The sequence below is a fragment of the Phyllobates terribilis genome, unplaced genomic scaffold (genome assembly GCF_046119375.1).
Source record: "Phyllobates terribilis strain yellow unplaced genomic scaffold, ASM4611937v1 Scaffold_119__1_contigs__length_5224398, whole genome shotgun sequence".
Classification (NCBI taxonomy): Eukaryota; Metazoa; Chordata; class Amphibia; order Anura; family Dendrobatidae; genus Phyllobates; species Phyllobates terribilis.
In genome coordinates, this window is record NW_027362879.1 from 2957252 (window position 1) to 2981385 (window position 24134).

The 24134-nt window shown below is 43.5% G+C and overlaps 1 protein-coding gene across 1 annotated transcript; it reads left to right on the forward strand.

The window, feature by feature from the left end:
• Window positions 1-6485: 6485 nt before the first annotated feature.
• On the forward strand, window positions 6486-23082 carry LOC141201568 (uncharacterized). Its single transcript, XM_073663560.1, has 5 exons — window positions 6486-6707; window positions 6782-6905; window positions 6989-7086; window positions 7283-7373; window positions 18165-23082. The coding sequence occupies exons 1-5, from the start codon at window positions 6486-6488 to the stop codon at window positions 19520-19522; spliced, it is 1893 nt and encodes a 630-aa protein (XP_073519661.1). The 3' UTR covers window positions 19523-23082.
• The last annotated feature ends 1052 nt before the right edge of the window (window positions 23083-24134 follow it).

Genomic DNA, 24134 nt, shown 5'->3' on the forward strand with positions numbered 1-24134 from the left:
CTCATACCCAATCCTGGTATGCATGGCACCCCTCATACCCAATCCTGGTATGCATGGCACCCATCATACCCAATCCTGGTATGCATGGCACCCATCATACCCAATCCTGGTATGCATGGCACCCATCATACCCAATCCTGGTATGCATGGCACCCATCATACCCAATCCTGGTATGCATGGCACCCATCATACCCAATCCTGGTATGCATGGCACCCATCATACCCAATCCTGGTATGCATGGCACCCATCATACCCAATCCTGGTATGCATGGCACCCATCATACCCAATCCTGGTATGCATGGCACCCATCATACCCAATCCTGGTATGCATGGCACCCATCATACCCAATCCTGGTATGCATGGCACCCATCATACCCAATCCTGGTATGCATGGCACCCATCATACCCAATCCTGGTATGCATGGCACCCATCATACCCAATCCTGGTATGCATGGCACCCATCATACCCAATCCTGGTATGCATGGCACCCATCATACCCAATCCTGGTATGCATGGCACCCATCATACCCAATCCTGGTATGCATGGCACCCATCATACCCAATCCTGGTATGCATGGCACCCATCATACCCAATCCTGGTATGCATGGCACCCATCATACCCAATCCTGGTATGCATGGCACCCATCATACCCAATCCTGGTATGCATGGCACCCATCATACCCAATCCTGGTATGCATGGCACCCATCATACCCAATCCTGGTATGCATGGCACCCCTCATACCCAATCCTGGTATGCATGGCACCCCTCATACCCAATCCTGGTATGCATGGCACCCCTCATCCCTGTCCTGGTATGCATGGCACCCCTCATCCCTGTCCTGGTATGCATGGCACCCCTAATCCCTGTCCTGGTATGCATGGCACCCCTAATCCCTGTCCTGGTATGCATGGCACCCCTAATCCCTGTCCTGGTATGCAGGCACCCCTCATCCCTGTCCTGGTATGCATGGCACCCCTAATCCCTGTCCTGGTATGCATGGGCCCCCTAATCCCCATCAGGCTGCACATTTAAAAAAATAAACACTCCTACTCACCTCTCTTCTCTCCTCCAGCGCTGCGTCCGGTCTGCCTGCACTGATCTCTCCATGTGAGCCACGCATGATGTCACTGCCATGCGCGGCTCACATGGAGAGATCAGCTGCCGGAAGTCACTGCTCCCCACGCCAGGACTGTGTGCGCGGGGAGCAGTGACTTCACTCTCCTTCATAGCCGGCACACAGCGGAGCCGCGCTGCGGCTGCTGCCGGCTGTCTCCTGTGCACGCTCATTAAAGGGCATGAATATTCACCCACTCCCCACGCCCATAGGCATGGAGAGAGGTTGAATATTCATGCCCTTTAACAGCGGGCACAGGAGATAGCCGGCAGTAGCCGCAGCGCGGCTACACTGTATACCGCTATTAAGGAGCATGAATACTCAGTGCTCCCCACGCCTCATGGGCGTGGGGAGCAGTGAATATTCATTTTCTTTAGCAGCGGGGACAGTGTAGGCTGCAGCGGGCGGCTGCTGCCTCCTGTGCCCCGCTCCTCCACCGATACCGCTCCCCCCCACACCCCACATAAATATACACATATTGTACACCCATATACAACATTCTGACTATAAGACGCACTCCCCATTTTCCTCCAAATTTTTGGAGGAAAAAAATACGTCTTATGGTCCGAAAAATACGGTACCTTTCGAAGGGGAAAAACCATTCGGAATCTGATAGCTCCTAGCAGACTTAAAAATATTCCTATTCAATTTGAACAAAGAGGAACTAATACAGCTATAACAGTGGGAGTGGGAGTATTTAAATGTAGAAAGAAACTCTGCTGTTGCTGTAGATGTATTACACATGGCTGTAAGGAGATTATATCTTACAGTACAGGTGAAAAGTTTTTAAGTAAACAACATCTTTCTTGTCAAACAGTCTATGTTATATACATTATCACCTGTAAATGCGGCCTACAATATGTAGGTCGTACTACTAGAAAACTTCAAAACCACCTTACTGGACATCGCTATAACGCTAAAATAGGACTTTTAACACACAGCCTATCACGTCACTTATTGCATACCCACAGAGGGAAATTCCAAGTACAAATAACTCCTGTAGAACATATACCAGCCTCCACTCAGAATAGAACTCAAATATTAAATAGAAAAGAATCTTTCTGGATTTATCGTATGCGGTGTTTATATCCTGATGGTTTAAATGATAGAATAGATGTATGATCCTTTCTTTATTTTTTTTAATTTTTTTTTTATATATATATTATTTACATGTTTAAATATGTTGGCACTTTTTAACTGTTTTTACTAGAGCAGATACAAATTCAGACTGTCACACCAATTATTCGCACAAACTTGTTAAATTAACGTGATTAAGGAACCAGGCGAGTCACTCTTTCACCTTTTCAGTTTAGAAGGGTATTTAAGGAAGGATAGCTCTAGATATATGATTATAAAATTCTACCTGAGGAAGACTCTGCAATGAGCCGAAACGCATTGTATCTTGCTATTCTATATTTTATATTCTTTTGAAAAATAAATTCTGGATGAAAAAACCTACTGGATCTTATCTGGAAGCGCCGCAATACTTTATCCAGAACACACCTATTTGAATAAGGGCCTATAGGGTGAGTTTGAATGCCATTTGTGCTATCCCACTGCTATCCCTCCCCCATACTTTTATCTGGATTATTGTCCTTGATTTATTGATGCTATCTTTTTAAAATATCTATTAACAGTTACATTTTAGGGTGTATACTTTGTTCTTTGTGTTTTTTTTGTAGGGGATCAAATACTTATTTCTTACTGCAAAATGAAAATTTATCTAATTTATACAATGTGATTTTCTTGATTTTATATGGATAGTCTCTCTCTCAATGTTAAAATTAACCTACCCTTAAAATTATAGACTGTTCATGTCTTTGTCAGTGGGCAAACTTACAAAAACAGCAAGGGATCACAAGGGCTTCTGAGGTACAGCCAGCAGTGAGTGGGGTCACCATTGTTGAGGGTGCCAACCTCCGCAGCTAGGCAGTATCAGCTTTGTTTAGGTGCGGGATAGGGTTAGGTAGTGACTGTACCAATTATTCAGCAGCATCATTGTTTACATCTATTTATATACATCCACAACAAGCCATTCAGCTTGTAATTTTGCTAGTTTTAAGAACATACAGTACAGACCAAAAGTTTGGACACACCTCATTTAAAGATTTTTTTTGTATTTTCATGACTATGAAAATTGTACATTCACACTGAAGGCATCAAAACTATGAATTAACACATGTGGAATTATATACTTAACAAAAAAGTGTGAAACAACTGAAAATATGTCTTATATTCTAGGTTCTTCAAAGTAGCCACCTTTTGCTTTGATGACTGCTTTGCACACTCTTGGCATTCTCTTGATGAGCTTCAAGAGGTAGTCACCGGAAATGGTCTTCCAACAATCTTGAAGGAGTTCCCAGAGATGCTTGGCACTTGTTGGCCCTTTTGCCTTCACTCTGCGGTCGAGCTCACCCCAAACCATCTCGATTGGGTTCAGGTCTGGTGATTGTGGAGGCCAGGTCATCTGGCGTAGCACCCCATCACTCTCCTTCTTGGTCAAATAGCCCTTACACAGCCTGGAGGTGTGTCTGGGGTCATTGTCCTGTTGAAAAATAAATGATGGTCCAACTAAACGCAAACCGGATGGAATAGCATGCCGCTGCAAGATGCTGTGGTAGCCATGCTGGTTCAGTATGCCTTCAATTTTGAATAAATCCCCAACAGTGTCACCAGCAAAGCACACCATCACACCTCCTCCTCCATGCTTCACGGTGGGAACCAGGCATGTAGAGTCCATCCGTTCACCTTTTCTGCGTCGCACAAAGACATGGTGGTGGGAACCAAAGATCTCAAATTTGGACTCATCAGACCAAAGCATAGATTTCCACTAGTCTAATGTCCATTCCTTGTGTTCTTTAGCCCAAACAAGTCTCTTCTGCTTGTTGCCTGTCCTAAGCAGTGGTTTCCTAGCAGCTATTTTACCATGAAGGCCTGCTGCACGAAGTCTCCTCTTAACAGTTGTTGAAGAGATGTGTCTGCTGCTAGAACTCTGTGTGGCATTGACCTGGTCTCTAATCTGAGCTGCTGTTAACCTGCGATTTCTGAGGCTGCAGACAGGGATAAACTTATCCTCAGAAGCAGAGGTGACTCTTGGTCTTCCTTTCCCTATGCGGTCTTCATGTGAGCCAGTTTCTTTGTAGCGCTTGATGGTTTTTGCAACTGCACTTGGGGAGAGTTTCAAGTGCTGCTTTTTTCTTGCCATAATACAAATTCTAACAGTCTATTCAGACTTTTCAGAGATTTTTACCACATCATAGTTGGATAGTTAGAGGCGTATCATCCATAGCGGCAGCCCACCCCGCCACTATGGTGCCCATGAGAAAAACAAGAATTTGAGCTTGGTTTAAGTTGGTATACATGCAGCACATAAATGTATGTTTACTATGGCCATAAATCAGAAAAAAAAATACAAGAAGAAAAATGATCATAAACCCTGCTGTAAATAAATAAATAAAAAGCAAAAGTGCATTTAAATAAAATAGGGTTCTTAAGAATACTGTTTTTGATCAAAAATAGCATGAAACCTATCCCAACCATGGCAAGGTGAACCTATTAGGGATAGTCCTACTCTGTTTAATATTAAAAACTTTACTATATGTCAAAGCCTCAAACTTCTGTGTGTGAATCAGACATGAGATCTAACGTGATAGAAGATTACAGTGCAGGGAAGACGGGAAACATTCATATAGACGGCCGATGGAGATGTAGTCAGTGAAGAACTCTGGCCAAATATGTTTCTAAAGCCGTAGTAGAAGATGAAGATGTCGTCCTCATGATGAAGTAGTTATTCCTCATATCACGTGTAATGAAAATCTCCTGCAGTATTGATAATGTCCATTACAGTGTTGGTAAATGAGACGAGAATTGGCTTTATGGAAGATGAGTCTATGAGAAACGTGATCAGCTACAGACTCCGAGGAAGAAACTGCTTGTTGTCTGTGGCCTAAAATGTATAGGTTTTATTACTAGATGTAAAGCAGAAAACTAAATACTGTAAAATAATATATCTCCTCATATGTTTCTGTGGCATCCCGGTACCCGTTCTACTGCTGCTAAATGAGATAGTTGTAGTGTGATAGTAGACTTGTTCCACTGTGGGCACTGTGAGTTAGGGGATATAATACATTGCATTGTAAATTGGACTTTCCTGCCATCTACTGGCCAATATGTGTATATGAAAGGTAAGTGATTATTCTCCTCACAATAAGCTGCCATAGACACGGCTGGGAGGAGTCTCTCAGCTCAGGGCTCGCACACTGACTGAGCACTGGTACAAATTAGTAGTGGGGGGTTCAAGCTGCCTAACGAAGATATAGGAGACAGACACTATTTCTCACAGAAGAGTTTCCATGCCAGTCCACGCTGGGGGACATTTTTCTCCACATAATCTCCTTCACAAAACACAAGGCTCTTCCAGTCAGGAGAGATACCGCTGTTCGTGTGCTCTCCTGCACGCTGGTTATCCTGTTTGCTTCTAGCCGGGACCAGATCCACGTGGCTGCCACACCATCGACTACCCCCTGCGAAAGGGAACGGTGGGCTAAAAACTGTGAGCACACCCAGACTTTAGTGTGTTTCCACGGAGAGCCAATCTGTGAAGGTCCCTCCATCAGTGTAATATTTCTTAGACTGCGCATAGCATTTCCTCTACTAGCAAGTGAAGAGAACTCTGCTCCAGCCGCCCTGAGAGGCCATAACCTCGCTTGTCTCATGTGGAGAGAACCATTACTTTCATATGCACAAAATACTGTAACCTTTGCCTTCAAGAGAGACTGTACCCCGTTACCTCCTTCAGTAAAATTGTTATATTTTACAAGTTCACCTGCGTGTCTGGATGCGTGTGATTGCACAAACATCACGGGCACTCCAAACTTGCACCCAGACACCACAACTACAGGAGTGCCCCCTGGGGGTCCTATACCATCCACAAGTGCCACCTCCCGCTTTTGACAATTGCTGTGGACACTAGGGAAGTGTTTAGGGGTCCATAAACCCACTTCAACTACTGTGACATCATTATCTGTTGCCTTTGAGACTACATTTCCCCTTATTATCTCCAGTAATTGTATTATTACGCAGGATTTTTATGATGTTACATAGGCTCATCATCTTCTCATTCAGGTCTCTACAATATCAGATTCTCTCAGTGAAGATCTTCTATATAAGAGAATTTTCCTGATTTACCCATCAAACATGGATATGGACAGAGACAAGATGGCGGAGAGGATATTACACCTCACCCTAGAGATCCTCTTCCGGCTTACTGGAGAGGTGAGAGATTCTGATGACGTCACATTACATCATTCTTATCTATGGGAATAACAGATGGACAGAACTGGAGAGGTGAGGACTCTGGAAATGTCTGGAGTGAGATTTATTAATGTGTCTCTCCATAACCAGGATTACACAGTAGTGAAGAAGACCTCTAGTGAGCGCTGTCAGGACCCTGTGTCTGAGGGATTGGGAAGACCCCTGAGCCCAATCACAGGACCTCCACCTCACCCCCTGATACATGAGGACATCAATGACCAGAAGATCCTAGAACTCACCTACAAGATGATTGAGCTGCTGACTGGAGAGGTGACACTGCTGGGACATTATACAGTAAAGCTATGAAGGGATTGGGGTGATGACGCCATCATTGTATGTGTCAGGTTCCTATAAGGTGTCAGGATGTCGCTGTCTATTTCTCCATGGAGGAGTGGAAGTATTTAGAAGGACACAAAGATCTGTACAAGGACGTCATGATGGAGGTTCCCCAGCCCCTCACATCACCAGGTAATAGACAGGACTAAATACACACGGCCTATGATTATCTGTATGTAAAACATGAATTCAGTCCCTGTATGTGTTTCCTCCAGATCTATCCAGTAAGAGGACAACACCAGAGAGATGTCCCCGTCCTCTTCTTCCGCAGGACTGTAAACAAGAGGATCCCAATGTTCCTCAGGATCATCAGGTAGATGGAGAGAAGGTATCATGAGATCTCCCCTATGATGTGTAGACGTCTGTGAAGGTCTTGTGTTCAGTATTTTTATCCACCAGTATTATATGTTTTATACTTGTGTAATGAGGACGGTGGAGATGGCAGGATTAGAGATGATCATAGATGGGACTTCTCCATCTGTCTGTGACTTTTACAATATTTGTTTCAGGGTGAAGATCTGACCCATATTAATACTACAGAGACATATGTGAGGGGTGATGAGCAGTGTAAAGAGGAGATTCCTACATATGACTACCCAGGTGAGTAGTAACCACTAAATGCAGAGAAGTCACAGATTCTTCTCAGTCACCGGCTGTGGCTGCTTTATCGGTGGTGTAGTCCGGCCGTATTACAGTCGTGTGATCACCATTTTGCCTCTAGACAACAACATTCTCCTCCACCAAAAACTATTCAAATAATTTTAGACATTGAAAGCCCTTTTCTATAGAACTTACAACCTCGACAATCCACCTCGCTGACCATTACCTGCCCAGATCTGTAAACTACAAAAAATAAAATAAATAAATAAAAAGATTATTATTATTAACTACAAAATCAAATGACAGCGTACGTAGAATGTGCTGACAAGTTAGAAAATCACTTAAAGAAAAATATGATGGTCCTGTTAGAGAAAGCGGAGGGTAATGATGCTGTTGGCTTCCTAGATCCCTAATATCTTATTGGATGAATCCACCCTCTCTCCTTTCTGTGCTGCTGAATGTGCTCATATGGTCCCTACAAGACCAGGTCCAGTCTTTCTGGACAAACTTCACTTTTATGATCGATAACATTAAATGTGCAGTGAGGGACAAGTGTGATTTTCTGTACAATAACAGCAGAGTTTCCCTTTATCCTGACTTTTCAATTTCTTTTAAAACTAATATTTCTTCTTGAAACTCCTCTGACAGAAAATATTTGCCCTTACCATAGTTTAGGTTGCCAAGAGCCACCGAGTACCATACTCTAATTACCCCAGAGAAGTTTCACCACTAGTTACTCATTTTTTACTGATGAAGACTGTTGAGTTTGGTCATTTCAGTAGATGTGTTGTTGTCTATACTCAGTTTTTGACTACAATAGTTAGTGCCCAAAATACTCCTGATTTAACCCCTTCCCACAGCCAGTTTTGTGTTCCTAATCAGGCCCCATTTTTTCAAATCTGATGTGTGTCACTTTATGCGGGGATAACTTTGGAATTCTTCACAAAGGATAATAGGAAACAAATGGATCTTACAAATTATTTTGCATCTTCTCTTTATTCCGACAATACCCTATATACGGTTGTACACTACTGTCTGGGCACAAGGCAGGTTAAGAAGGAAAGGAGCGACATTTAGCTGTTTGAATGCTGATCTTGGTGGATTAGTTTGCAGACACAAAGTATCGTGGTCACTTGGTAGCTCAAAAGATGGCCACCACGAACAGGTTTGGCACTATCTACTCTGTTGCTTTGCTCATCATTCTTTAACCCCTCTACATGGATCTGGAGTTACACATAGACCCCCAGGCTTGGGCCATGGTGTTACCTGTTCTATGGTGTGAGATGCCAAGAAGAATAGTCAGGTAGTTGGGACAGAACCAGGAAGGCAGAGAAAATACAAAATCAGAAGACACAAGTAAACGGGCCGAGGTCACAACAGAAACAAATCCACAAGCCGGGAGCTGAGCACAGAGGACTGAACCAGAGGAGAACAAGGCTGTATCTGGCAGCTTCCGGCAATATGCTTCCAGCTTTAGTAGGGTGCGGTGCTTTCCAAATGGCTGAAGCAGGGAGCAGATTACTCCAGCTTGACAGCACACACACCCATACTGCCAGACTGGATGGTACTACTGATCCCAGCAACCCTAATCTTACTGGCTGGACAAGTCCTGCACCGCCCAGAACTTCTGGTTCTGACGTCTCCTCCATCACCAGCACCGCCTGCAGAATGAATAAGGCGGCTCCTGGTGACAGAAGCAGACATCGCAGGAGCAGGTCCCAGAGGAGATGGGACACACCATTTGCAGAAGCCCTAATATGACATAATAACAGAAAACCAGAGCAGTAATAATCTTTATTTTTTTTATATATATATAGCGCCAACATATTCATCATCGCTGTCCCCATTGGGGCTCACAATCTAAATTCCCTATCAGTAGTATGTCTTTGAAGTGTGGGAGGAAACCAGAGAAACACGGGGAGAACATACAAACTCCTTGCAGATGTTGTCCTTGGTGGGATTTGAGCCCAGGACCCCAGCGCTGCAAGGCTGCAGTACGAACCACTGAGCTATCGTGCTGTCCTAAGCAGGGCAGCACGGTGAAATCCACATAAAGTGACTCCATTGCTCCATTGTGTAATTTTAATTCCCTCAGGGAATTAATCTAAAGGGGTAGTGACTATTTTGAGTCTACCGGCACTTTCCGGAAATTAGCACGCAGTGGATGTTAGAGAGTGAAAATTGCAATTATGCCATTTTATTGCCCAACACATAGTGCCCAGATTGTGCTCCAGGGGAGACACACACCGTAAATTAAGTGGGTTCTTCTCACTAAAGTAATGCCAAATGGATGCTAAATGTGCTTTGGCCACACTGCAAGGCTCAGAAGCAAGGGGGAGATTTGACTTTGGGAGATCGGATATAGCTGGATTGGGTTATGGAAGCCATGTTGCTTTTCAAGAGCCTTTATGGAAACCTCTGTTTTTTCCCTTCTTCCATGAGAGCACCACCTGAGAGAGGGTATCCGCCCACCAAGGGTACACGCGGGAGTGCAGTGGTATTATGCACCCCGTGGCTGAGCGCGCCAGCAAGTGGGACTTCCGGGGCTGCGCACATGCAGGGCACGTGTCAAGAGGCTCCGGCGCGCCCTGCTGATGTAGCGTGCCGGGACCAGGACTACACACGCGCAGGGCGCATGTCAGTTTCTGGCGCACCCTGCTGACGTTGCGCGCCGAAATACTGGGCCATGGGGCTGCGCACACGCAGGGCACGTGTCAGGAAGTGACACGCCCTGCGGCAAGAGCCGCAGTCACCAGAGCAGCAGCAGCAGGGGCCACCAAAGCAGCCTCAGCAGCAACAGCAGCTCCATCAAGGCCACAGCAGTGGCAGTCGGACAAGCGGCAGCAAGACCAGCCGGAGGAGCAGGGCAGGTCGCGAGTCCACCACCTCCAGCCGGGAGCAATCATATGCATTGATCCAGCCTTAATCTCCGGTACCCTGAACGGCAGAGTAGTGAGTGATCTACGTGAAAGTTCACCATAGTAGATGGGTCCCTTTTTTTTCTATGTATTTTTTCTACTAGGAAACCCCCAAAAAGTGTAGTGCCAAGAGGAATAACAAGGAGTGTGCGCTGTGCGGGGTTCATTTTCCCAGCATTTATACTAAAAAGCTTAGCCCGAGTTGTATCCGAGAAAAATCACAGGAAACACCTAATTTTGCTATGGATTTAAAATCTGTAGTCCAGACGGAGGTTAGGGACTCCCTAAAGACGTTGGCTACACGTAAAAAGAGTAGGAAGCTGAGACGTCATACATCAGACTCAGAAGAATCTGTAGTATTCCAGGGCAAGGGGAAGTCTATTTCCTCTCCTACCTACTCGTCATCCTCATAATCATCATCTTCCTCAGTTAGCGATACAGGAGGTAGGCCGTGTTTTCCAGTGCAAAACACGGATAAGCTGATTAAAGCCATCAGAACAACTATGGGCATAGCCGATACCAAGACCTCTAGGACTGTTCAGAACATCATGTTTGGGGGTCTTGATCAGAAGAAGAGGCGCACATTCCCCGTCAATGAGAGGATCGTTCATCGACAGGGAATGGAAAAGACCTGATAGGAGAGGGCAGTTACCATCACCTTCAAAGAGCAGATACCCGTTTGAGGAAGAAGAGTCAACCAGGTGAGATAAAACCCCAAAAATTGACGTGACAGTATCAAAATTCTCTAAAAAAAAATCCACCCTGCCGTTTGAGGATTTAGGAGCTTTCAAAGATCCTCTTGATAAAAAAGCGGAAACCTTATTAAAACAAACCTGGGAGTGACCAGCGGGAGCATTGAAACTGGCAGTCGCAGCCACTTGCACAGCCAGGTAAATGATGGTCTGGTTGCAGCAGCTAGAAGACCAGATTAAAGGGGACATTCCAAGGGAAAAAATCCTGGCCTGTCTTCCGCTAATGCAGGGGGCGGCTGCCTTCCTCGCGGACGCGTCGGCAGATTTGTTAAGGCTGGCCGCCAGATCAGTGAATTTATCCAACGCAGCTCGCAGAGCTCTGTGGCTCAAGAGCTGGTCAGGTGATGTACAGTCTAAGATGAAACTGTGTTCAATCCCGTGTGAAGGGGAGTTTCTTTTTGGCTAAGCTCTGGATGACATACTGGATAAAGCCGCAGATAAGAAACACTGGTTTTCCAGTGTGTTGATGCCTCAGTACAAGACTTCCTTTCGTAAAAGGAAGTATAGCATAGGTACATTTTCCAGAGACCAGGGCAGATGGAAGGACAAGGAGTGGAGGCTTCATGTTCGGAGGCCCTTCCTCTGAGAACAGAAAAACCCCTAAGTGATGGGCCTCCGCAGGTAGGAGGCAGACTGTCCCACTTCTGCCTACCTGGGAAAAAATTACATCCAGTGCCTGGCTATTAGGGATTATAAAGACAGGACTAAGACTGGAATTCAGATCCATTCCCCTGCAGACGTTCATGATTTCGTCTCCCAGGATGCCCAGAGAGCAAACAGCCCTGGAGCAAGAGGTATTAAACTTAGTGGAAAAGAAGGTTCTGAGAGAGACTAATAAGCGAGCAGGGGAAAGGATTCTATTCGCCCCTTTTTCTGATAAAGAAGCCGGATGGCTCCTTTAGGATCATAATCAACTTGAAGGGCCTAAACAACTTTCTAATCTACAGACCCTTCAAGATGGAATCTATAGTAGAGACCAAAAGTTTGGACACACCTTCTCATTTAAAGATTTTTCTGTATTTTCATGACTATGAAAATTGTACATTCACACTGAAGGCATCAAAACTATGTATTAACACATGTGGAATTATATACATAACAAAAAAGTGTGAAATAACTGAAAATATGTCTTATATTCTAGGTTCTTCAAAGTAGCCACCTTTTGCTTTGATGACTGCTTTGCACACTCTTGGCATTCTCTTGATGAGCTTCAAGAGGTAGTCACCGGAAATGGTCTTCCAACAATCTTGAAGGAGTTCCCAGAGATGCTTAGCACTTGTTGGCCCTTTTGCCTTCACTCTGCGGTCCAGCTCACCCCAAACCATCTCGATTGGGTTCAGGTCTGGTGACTGTGGAGGCCAGGTCATCTGGCGTAGCACCCCATCACTCTCCCTCTTGGTCAAATAGCCCTTACACAGCCTGGAGGTGTGTTTGGGGTCATTGTCCTGTTGAAAAATAAATGATGGTCCAACTAAACGCAAACCGGATGGAATAGCATGCCACTGCAAGATGCTGTGGTAGCCATGCTGGTTCAGTATGCCTTCAATTTTGAATAATTCCCCAACAGTGTCACCAGCAAAGCACCCCCACACCATCACACCTCCTCCATGCTTCACGGTGGGAACCAGGCATGTAGAGTCCATCCGTTCACCTTTTCTGCGTCGCACAAAGACACGGTAGTTGGAACCAAAGATCTCAAATTTGGACTCATCAGACCAAAGCACAGATTTCCACTTGTCTAATGTCCATTCCTTGTGTTCTTTAGCCCAAACAAGTCTCTTCTGCTTGTTGCCTGTCCTTAGCAGTGGTTTCCTAGCAGCTATTTTACCATGAAGGCCTGCTGCACAAAGTCTCCTCTTAACAGTTGTTGTAGAGATGTGTCTGCTGCTAGAACTCTGTGTGGCATTGACCTGGTCTCTAATCTGAGCTGCTGTTAACCTGCGATTTCTGAGGGTGGTGACTCGGATAAACTTATCCTCAGAAGCAGAGGTGGTCTTCCTTTCCTGGGGCGGTCCTCATGTGAGCCAGTTTATTTGTAGCGCTTGATGGTTTTTGCAACTGAACTTGGGGACACTTTCAAAGTTTTCCCATTTTTTCAGACTGACTGACCTTCATTTCTTAAAGTAATGATGGCCACTCGTTTTTCTTTACTTAGCTGCTTTTTTCTTGCCATAATACAAATTCTAACAGTCTATTCAGTAGGACTATCAGCTGTGTAGCCACCAGACTTCTGCACAGCACAACTGATGGTCCCAACCCCATTTATAAGGCAAGAAATCCCACTTATTAAACCTGACAGGGCACACCTGTGAAGTGAAAACCATTTCCGGTGACTACCACTTGAAGCTCATCAAGAGAATGCCAAGAGTGTGCAAAGCAGTCATCAAAGCAAAAGGTGGCTACTTGGAAGAACCTAGAATATAAGACATATTTTCAGTAGTTTCATACTTTTTTGTTAAGTATATAATTCCACATGTGTTAATTCATAGTTTTGATGCCTTCAGTGTGAATGTACAATTTTCATAGTCATGAAAATACAGAAAAATCTTTAAATGAGAAGGTGTGTCCAAACTTTTGGTCTGTACTGTATAATATCAGCCATAAAGATGTTGTTCCCGGGTTGTTATATGAGTGTCCTCGACCTGAAGGACGCCTATTACCACGTCCCAATCCATACAGGATACCAGCAGTATCTGAGAGTAGCTGTGTATATCCTCAATCATGTGAGGCAATTTCAGTTCACAGCTCTGTCCTTTGGCCTCTCCATGGCTCCAAGAATCTTTACGAAGATCATTCTGGAGGTAATGGCGCATTTGAGAGAACGAGATACTCTAGTTGTCCCTTACCTGGATGACTTCTTGGTAGTATGCAAATCAAGAGAGCATTGAAAACTCGCATTGACAAGAGTCAGAGCCAGCCTGATCAATCTTGAATGGATACTGAATCTAGAGAAGTCAAGCCTGGAGCCTTGGACGGTTCCGTCTTTTTTAGGGCTTATCTTGGACTCAGAGGGATAGACTTGTCTGCTACCGGAAGACAAGAAAAACAGAATTACGTCCCTAGCCTCAGGAGTAGTCAGGAATCCATCCATGACCCTAAGGAAAGCAATGTCTCTTTTAGGTACAATGACATCATGTATCCCAGCAGTCCCGTGGGCTCAGATACACTCCCGATATCTGCAGCAAGATATACTAGCAGCGGAGAAACAACTCAGGGGACACTTGGACAGGAAGATGACACTTTCCAATACAGCCATCATCTCAATCGCATGGTGGCTGGATTGGGAGAACCTGTCACAGAGAGGTCTTTGGTCATATTAGGTCAGGGACATAATTACAGAGTACTCAAGCTGAGATGGCTGGGAGCACATCTGGGAGATCGTGTAATACAAGGAGTCTGGTCGGACAGCGAGAAAGCCTTCTCCTCAAAACATGAAGGAGCTGTCTGCGGTAAATAGTGCAGTGATGAAGTTCAATTCCCAACTACAGGGACAACACATCCGAATTATGTCAGACAACAGTCACCTATTTCAATCATCAGGGGGGCATGAGATCCCGACCTCTCCTGTTAGTGAAAGAGCAGATTCTACAGTTTGCAGAACAACATGAATTTATGCTCTCAGCTCTGCATATAAGAGGCAAAGAAAACTAAAGATCAGATTTTTTCTGTCACCCATGACGGCACAACGAGAGAGGGGATCCGCCCTTCAAGGACAGGAAACCTTGAAGATAAAAAGGGCGGCTTTCTGCTGCGATCCAGCCTGTCATGTCAATGTAGCAGAGCTGAAGCCGTCCTGGGAACCATGGAAAGGTAAGGATGAGGTTGCTTTATTATTTTACTTTTATTGCAGGAGATCGTTGGCTTCAGCTGGAATGGGCGTGATGGTAAGTATGGTTTAATTTAGAACAATAAAGAATTGTGTCTTTATTTCAATTAAAGGACTTTATTCTGGGTGTTTGTGTTTTTTTTTTAACTTTGACTATGGGGTTAGTAATGGGGGTGTCTTATAGACGCCTCTCCATTACTTACCTGGGCTTGATGTCAGATGGCCTTATAAGCTGACATCAACCCCAACCTTATTACCCCACTGCCACCGCTACAGGGCAGTGGGAACAGCGAGGCTAAGTGCCAGAATTGGCGCATCCTATGGATGCGCCATTTCTGGGGTGGCTGACTGCTGGTGTTTCTAGCTTGGGAGGGGGCCAATATTCATGGCACCCTTCCTGGGCTATTAATATCAGCCCCCAGCTGTTTAACTAGCCTTTTATAGCTATTAAAATAGGGGGGACCCCACGTCATTTTTTTTTTTGGGTCCCCCATTTTAATAGCTAGTACAGGCTAGCTATTCAGCTGGGGGCTGATATTAGTAGCCTGGGAAGCTCCGTGGGTATTACCCCCTTCCCAGGCTTCAAACATCTGCCCCAGCCGTCTGCTTAACCTCCGCTAGAGACTAAAATTACGGGGAACCCCACGTCAATTTTTTTTTTTAATAAATCCTTTATTTTAACACTAAATGACAAGTACAGTAACCAACACTGTCACTGTACTTATTATATATGTGACTGATATGTTTCTATCTATCTAATCTATGTGTGATGCTCTATTCTTTCTGTTCTAAATTGTCGGGTACCGGTGTATGCCGCTGCTGAATTGCCGGCTTTTCATGTTTCACTGTGAGCACTTTTCCCATCAATTTGGGCAATCACTGTAATGCCACAACCACCATGGCTGTGACATTACAGTGAGTGGCAGACAATCCCTGCATGATTGGTGCTCTAAATAGCGCCAAACATGCAGGATGGGGACCCCAGCTCCTGCTCGAGCATCTCGAGTACTGAGATGCTCGGGCGAGTACCAAGCAGTGGCGAGCATGCTCGCTCATCACTAATAACAGTGTTACTGTGAAAAAATCCAGTTACGCTTTTGGTGCACGAACAGTTATCGAACATAACCTCGAACAGCCGAATTTTTTGCAAATCGTTCGTGTTCGTCGAACGACTCGAACACCGCCCAAAACAGCTTGAATTTGAGATTGGCGAACAGTTCGAGTCTAACACCGCTCATCTCTACTTTTCGCAAACAAACGAAACAGAAAAACAAGGATCTTCTGCTCCTTAAATCCAACAGAAAGACCCTATGCAGTAGATGCATTACAAATACCCTGGAGCTTTGGCCTAGCCTATGCTTTCCCCCCCGTTAATGTTAATGCCAACGATTTTGAGGAAGATCCGGGAGGAACAGGCAAGGGTCATACTAATCTCCCCATTCTGGCCCAAGAGACCCTGGTTCACCTGGATAAAGAGGATGTCCCAGTCAGATCCATGGGTCCTTCCAGATGCTCCAGATCTCCTTAAGCAAGGCCCAGTCTTCCATCCTCAGAGGTCGGGCATTTGATGGCCTGGAGTTTGAAAGGTCGTTACTAATCCAGGAAGGGTTTTCTCCAGGTCTAGTCACTACTCTGCTCAAAAGCAGGAAGCCTGTGAGGACTAAGATCTATGGTAGGACATGGGCAAAATTCCTATCTATTTTGGCGCACTCAGCTAAGGTTAAAATTCCTATTAAAGCTATTCTGGAATTTCTTCAAAGTGTCTTAGATATGGGGTTGGCTACCAGTACCCTTTAGGTGCAAGTATCAGCACTTGGAGCTTTATATAACTATAATTTGGCAGCAGATAGATGGGTTATCAGGTTTAAAAAGGCGTACGATAGATCCAGACCTATTGCTACCCCGAGAATGCCTCCCTGGGATCTAAACCTGGTCCTGGAAGCCCTGACTAAGTCTCCTTTTTGAGCCCTAAGGAAGCGTGAAAGAAAGAACTCTCACTCTGAAGACAGCGATACTGATAGCGCTAACATCAGCCCATAGAGTTAGTGACTTACAAGCTCTGTCAGTAAATCATCCTTTTACACAGGTCACTGTAGATGGAGTTGCGTTAAGACCAGACCTGGCCTATTTTCCGAAGGTGGCCTCCAAATTCCATAGAACACAGGAGATCATTCTCCCCTCATTGTATCCTAACCCAAAAGATTTAGAGGAACAGAGGCTTCATACTCTAGATGTTAGACTGGTTTTGGTTCAGTATTTGGAGGTAACAAGGCCTTGGAGGAGAAGTGATGCCTTATTTGTCTCCTTCCAGGGAGCTAGTAAGGGACTTAAAGTTACAAGGGGAACTATAGCTAGATGGATCAGGGACGCCGTTAGCTTAGCATATTCCCCTAGTAATGTGCCGGTTTCAGAGAACCTGAAGGGCCATTCCACAGAGCTGGTGCAGCCTCCTGGACTGAGAAGGCGGAAGTGTCCATTGATAACATATGTAAGGCAGCAACATGGTAATCTCCTTCTACCTTACCATTACCGGCTTGATCTTTCTTCATCTGCTGATCTATCCTTTGAGAGAAAGGTGTTGCAAGCGGTGATCCATTCCTAAGGTGTCTGTTCTATATAAATCTCAGGTGGTGCTGTCATAGGAGAAGGGGAAAAAAATCATAGTTACCTACCAGTAACGGGATTTTACAGAGCCCATGACAGCACCCTTGTATACCCCCCCCCCCCTTTTTTTTTGATCACTGATGGTGTTCTCTATATATGGGTGTATAGTCAGAAATGTTTTATTGGTGGTTGTTGTGTACTAGCATACTGTCTGGAGGTCCTCTAAAACAAAACTGATGCGGAGGAGAGGTACCGCCTTTTTTATTAAGCAGGTTTCCTGTCCTTGGTGGGCGGATACCATCTCTCAGATGGTGCTATCATGGGCTCTGTAAAATCCTGTTACCGGTAACTATGATTTTTTTCTATTTACAGACGATGGACCTGAGTGGGGCTTGTTGTTTGTGAGATGAGTAGAAGTTTTTATTGGTATTATTGTTGCCTACATAACTTGCTGGCTTTTTATTCCATATTTGGGAGGCAGAATGAACAAACAGTTGAAAACCACGCTCTACTGGTTCATCCTATGAGGTTTTCTATTAGATTGTGAAATGTCAGTGTCTTGGTGAATAATTAATTCAATATATTTACATAACTTGCCATTATTATAGACAGTTTAAGTACAGTAGAAATTTAAAAAAATATAAAATCCAAGGATATTTTATTGAAAAATAATAGATTTTTATCTTGGCAGATGACTGTACCTGGAGATCAGAGGGACGGCCGACATCTTCAATCTTTAAATCAGATCTTGAGATCCCACAGGATACAATTGAAGTGAATGCCATTACTCCAGATATACCATCATCCCTTCACAGCAAAGATCTGTCACCTGATCCTTTGAAACAGGTCCTGTCTTCTGATTCATTACCGACTACTAAGGAAAATCATAGTCACAAATTAAGCATTAAAAAACAAACTGCTCCTAAAGAAAAGAAGACATTTTTAGAATATGGAAATAGTTTTCCTCTCAAAAAATTTCTTCCTAAACATCAAAAAATTCACACAGCCGAGAATAGATTTTCTTGTTCCAAGTGTGGGAAATATTTTAACAAGAAATCAGATCTTGTTAGACACCAGAGAACTCACACAGGGGAGAAGCCATTTTCATGTTCAGAATGTGGTAAACATTTTAAACAGAAATACAGTCTTGTTATACACCAGAGAACTCATACAGAGGAGAAGCCTTTTTTATGTTCAGAATGTGGTAAACATTTTAAATGGAAATACAGTCTTGTTATACACCAGAGAACTCACACAGGGGAGAAGCCTTTTTCATGTTCAGAATGTGGTAAACGTTTTAAACGGAAATGCCATCTTGGTGAACACTACAGAACTCACACAGGGGTGAAGCCTTTTTCATGTCCAGAATGTGGGAAATATTTTAAACAGAAATCAGATCTTGTTAGACACCAGAGAACTCACACAGGGGAGAAGCCATTTTCATGTTCAGAATGTGGTAAACATTTTAAACAGAAATACAGTCTTGTTATACACCAGAGAACTCATACAGAGGAGAAGCCTTTTTTATGTTCAGAATGTGGTAAACATTTTAAACGGAAATACAGTCTTGTTATACACCAGAGAACTCATACAGAGGAGAAGCCTTTTTTCTGTTCAGAATGTGGTAAACATTTTAAATGGAAATACAGTCTTGTTATACACCAGAGAACTCACACAGGGGAGAAGCCTTTTTCATGTTCAGAATGTGGTAAACGTTTTAAACGGAAATGCCATCTTGTTGAACACTACAGAACTCACACAGGGGAGAAGCCTTTTTCATGTTCAGAATGTGGGAAATATTTTAAACAGAAATGCCATCTTGTTGAACACTACAGAACTCACACAGGGGAGAAGCCTTTTTCATGTTCGGAATGTGGTAAACATTTTACACAGAAGTACAGTCTTGTTATACACCAGAGAACTCATACAGAGAAGAAGCCATTTTCATGTTCAGAATGTGGGAAATATTTTACACGGAAAGCAACTTTTAATAAACATCAGAGAAGTCACACAGGGGAGAAGCCTTTTTCAAAATTCAATTTTTATTGAAAGGTTAAATAATTTTCAATTACAAAAATACAAAAAAAAAAAGAATAACCAGGACAATATCAGCATCAGTATATCATAGAATATAAGTATAAGGTCCAATAAAACATCAAGTTATAGGAAGAAAAAGGAAGGAAAGGAACATTTTACGCCAACAGTATTACAATTATGAAGTTACTAAAATCCAATGGAAACTATACATAGTGCAGCCAGGCCCGAACCAATGCAGAGCACAATCCGGACAGAGAAGAAACGCACCAGAGAAAAGGGTGGGTCACATCAGTGTGATGTAAGACGGTAGGCATCGGATTCCTGGAATTCAATCCAGTCTCTCCAAGACTCACAGTATCTATCACAATCAGTGGGGGATCGGGCAATCAAATGTTCCATCCTATTTAGAAGAGCTATGTCACAGAACCACTCCTCCAGAGTAGGTGGAGAAGTACTTTTCCAGTGACGAGGAATGATATTCTTAGCAGCCTGTATAAGGTAGCTTACTAAAGACCTTTTGTATTTGGTGAGACTAGTTGGGATCATAAAGAGCAAAAGAGATTTAGGAGAGTCGGGCAGAGAAGCATTTTTCATGTTCAAAATTTGGGAAATCTTTTAACCAGAAAGCGCATCTTGATAGCCACCAGAGAACCCACACAGGGAAGAATGCAGCAACTACACCCAATTGGTCTCTGTGCAGACAGGCCCTAGCTGCACAACTAAAAATAACACCTCAGACCTAACTCCCTAATAGGCCGTTGAGGAGTTTCTCTTACCTCCTGAGGAATCAGAGGGGGGGGAGCAATACACTGTCAACAAGGGGAAAGAAAAGTGTGAAGATATGAAAACCCAGAGTGAGAAACTAAGACACATTCATATAGGGCACAGAAGGCAAGCTAATGAGAACCAAAAATAAAAGGAATAAGTATAACTTCCCAGAAACCTAACCGTGGTAGAAAGAAAAGGTACTGGGAGGGAAAGTAAACAGACAAGGAGGATTGTTTCACCTTTGTGGTGAAACTTACAAAATTCATCCTCACCCACTATTATTTGAATTTGATAACATTTATCTACAGGAGACTGGTACAGCAATGGGAAGTAAAATGGCTCCACAGTACGCAAATCTTTTTGTGGCCAAGCTTTATAGTGACTTCTTGTCCTCATGTCCCATCAGGCCTCTTGCCTACTACCGTTACATTGACGATATTTTAATCATCTGGACAGAATCTCAGCAACAGCTTAAGACGTTCCATGAACACTGTAATCAATTTCATCTCACCATCAACTTAACACTCAACTACTCCTGTACTGAAATTAACACCTTGGTGGCCTCAGAAAGACCTTTTTGAACGAGGACTACCATACAAGAACAATTGTAAACCAGATTGCAAGAGCCACCAGAATATCAAGGAATCATCTCCTACATTTCAAAACTAAACAAGAAAGCAATCTGGAGTCTCTAGTAGTCGCCTACAATCCAAATCTGGAGATGCTAATGGGAGCTGCATGGAAATTACAACCATTATTACAAAAAGATGCTGATTACAATCTATATTTCCAGACCCCCCACTTCTGTGATTTAGGCAGCCCCCAAATCTAAGAAGCATCATCATCAGAAACTCCCTGTCCTCTCCAACAGCTACAGGAACTTTTCCCTGCAGCCAGAAAAAATGTAAAACCTGTCTATTTATAATGACCACTGACAAGATAAAGATTCCCAACTCACATCAGGAGACAACCACAAGATCCCAGGTACTTTCAGCTTCATCACATCTAATGTAGTGTACTTAATTATATGTACCAAATGTCCAGCTGGCGGTCTGTACATAGGGGAGACAGGGCAAAAACTTAGAACAAGGATGAATTCTCATCGCCACACAGTAAAAGAAAAAAGATTAGATCTACCTGTGGCCAAACATTTTTTATCCCTGATCACAGCATCATGGACATGAAATTACTTGTATTAAAAGGTAACTTCAAATCTCAGAGAGACAGAAAAATGTGGAATTACAAACTTATGACAATCTTTGACACACTCACAGATCAGGAGTTAATGTGTCATATGGATTTATGTCAACTAAGGAACGTGCTCCTCAGACCGTTTTGGGCGTCACAATCATGGACCAGACCTCAATCACAGGACAATAAAACTTTCACACTCCTTATCAATGAACTGTTCCAATATTCATGGCCACAACTGCTTCTCCCTCTCCCATGCTAATAGTTCTGCTTCACGCCACTTGTCTTATCTATTGCATTATTCCTGTGCCCTGTTGTGTATAAATATGACACTTCAGATTTTGTGTTATACTGTGTCTGAAAAGAGACCTGAGTAGTCTTGAAATTTTTCAGTTAGCCAAAGGTATCAACTACTGAAGACTCTCAAATTTTAATATTTTTCTCCAAACAGCAATTTTAAGATTTCTCCACAGGTGTTCAATGGGATTTAGATCCAAGCTCATTGGCGGTCACTTCACAACTCTCCAGCACTTTGTTTCCATCCATTTCTGGGTGCTTCTTGATGTATGTTTGGGGTCATTGCCATGCTGGCAACCCATGGCCTAGAACGCAAACCCAGCTTTCTGAGACTAGGCACTACATTGCCACACAAAATCCTTTGGTAATCTTCAGATTTCATGATGACTTGCACACAGTGAAGGCACCCAATGCCAGAGGCAGTAAAACCACTCCAAAACATCTTTGAACCTCCACCATATTCCACTGTAGTTACTGTGATCTTTTCTTTGCATGCTTCATTCTGTTTAAACAGTAGAACGATGTGCTTTTACCGAAAAGCTCTATATTGGTCTCTTCTGTCCACAAGACGCTTCCCCAGAAAGGGTTTTAGCTTACTCATGTACATTTTGGCAAACTGCAGTGTAGCTTTTGTATGCCTCTGTGTCAGCTGTGGGGTCCGCCTTATTCTCCTGCCATAGCGTTTCATTTAATTCAAATGTTGACGGCTGGTTCACGTTGGCACTGATGCACCCTGAGCATGCAAGACAGCTTGAATTTCTTTGCAACTTTGGTGGGGCTACTTATTCACCATCTGGACTACCCTTTCGTCAGTTTTTCTTCTGTCCACATCCAGGGAGATTAGCTACAGTGACATGGGTTGTAAATGTATTGATTATGTTGTGCACCATGGACAAAGGAACATCCGGATCTCTGGAGATGGACTTGAAAAATATCAAGAATTTCAAGATTAGAACAATTTTGGTTCTCAAGTCCTCAAACAGTTCTCTTCTCTTTCTGTCCTCCATGCTTAGTATGGCACACGCTTGCACACAATGCAAAGATTGAATCAACTTCTCCCTTTTTATCTGGTTTCAGGTGTGATTTTCATGTTGCCCACACCTGTTACTTGCCACAATTGAGTATGAACGAGTTTCACATGCTTGAAACGAAGTTGTTTACCCACACCCCACAATTTTGAGAAAAGGTGCCAACAATTTTGACCGGTCCATTTTTTGTGGTTTTGTGTGAAATTATGTTCACTTTGCCTTTTTTTATCTGTTTTTTTTTTTGTGTTGTTCACATACACATAAAGGAAATAAACATGTATAACAAAATATGTGTAATTGCAATAATTTTCTGGGAGAATTACGTCATTTTCTGGAACAATTTCAAGGGAGCCAACACTTTGACCATGACTTGTTTTTGTTGCAGCATTTCATCCTCTACATGTTCAGCTATATTAGAAGGCTTGTAGCAAATTCCAATTAACAGCGTTACATTATTGGCATTTCCTTGTACATTTACCCATACTGACTCTACATTGTCGAAGCTCCCCTCCAATGTCGTCATTTAGCGCAGGTCTTAAGTTGGATTTAATGAAAATACCCACCCCTCTACCTTTTTATCTTTCCTAACCTTTTGAATGTAGTGTAATCCTCTGTTTATCACTCAGTCGTGACTTGCCAGCCAGGTTTCCGTAATGCCCACCACATTGTAATCTGTGGCTGACATTAAGAGTCTCTAATTCATTAATTTTGTTTGCAAGACCTCTTGCATTTGCCAGCAGACATTTAATACTATTAATACTATTAACTATTTATTACTCCTTCTTGCCTCCTTACTTTCCTTGAATGTCCCAGCCCCCTAAATCCTCATTGACCCCTACTGTCTCTCTCTCTGTCTACTCTATCCCCTTATTTTCACAAAAAACCTCCCTCCCCCCAGATCCCAGTTTAAAAGCTCTTCCATCCATCTGACCATTTTTCACTGCAGCACATCTGCACCCCCCCCAGTTGAGGTGCAGCCTGTCCCTATCGTAGAGCCTGTAGCCAACAGAAGTAGGCCCAGTTCTCCATGAACCCAAACCCTTTATCCTGCCACTTATTTATCTCCTTAAGTTCCCGCTAACTTTCTAGTGACGCTAGTGGAATCGGCTGTATTTCTGCAAACACTACCTTAGAGGTCCTGTACTTCAACTTCTCTCCTAATTCCCTGTGACCTTCCACCTTCCTCTAACTTTGTCATTGGTACCAATGTGTACCATGACTGCTGGGTTTTCCCCAGCCCCACCCAATAATCTGTTTATCTGATCGCAGGAAGATCCCCCATATTAACTTGGGAGCTACCTTAAGGACCATAATATTTCCACTTAACGAGATAGTGCAGA

Bases quoted from the DNA above. Each gene is read 5' to 3' on its own strand.
- LOC141201568 (XM_073663560.1), top strand. From the start codon at position 6,486: ATGTCTGGAGTGAGATTTATTAATGTGTCTCTCCATAACCAGGATTAC. The intron at 6,708-6,781 runs GTGACACTGCTG...TGTATGTGTCAG, and splicing joins TTGAGCTGCTGACTGGAGAG to GTTCCTATAAGGTGTCAGGA. The intron at 6,906-6,988 runs GTAATAGACAGG...TGTTTCCTCCAG, and splicing joins CCAGCCCCTCACATCACCAG to ATCTATCCAGTAAGAGGACA.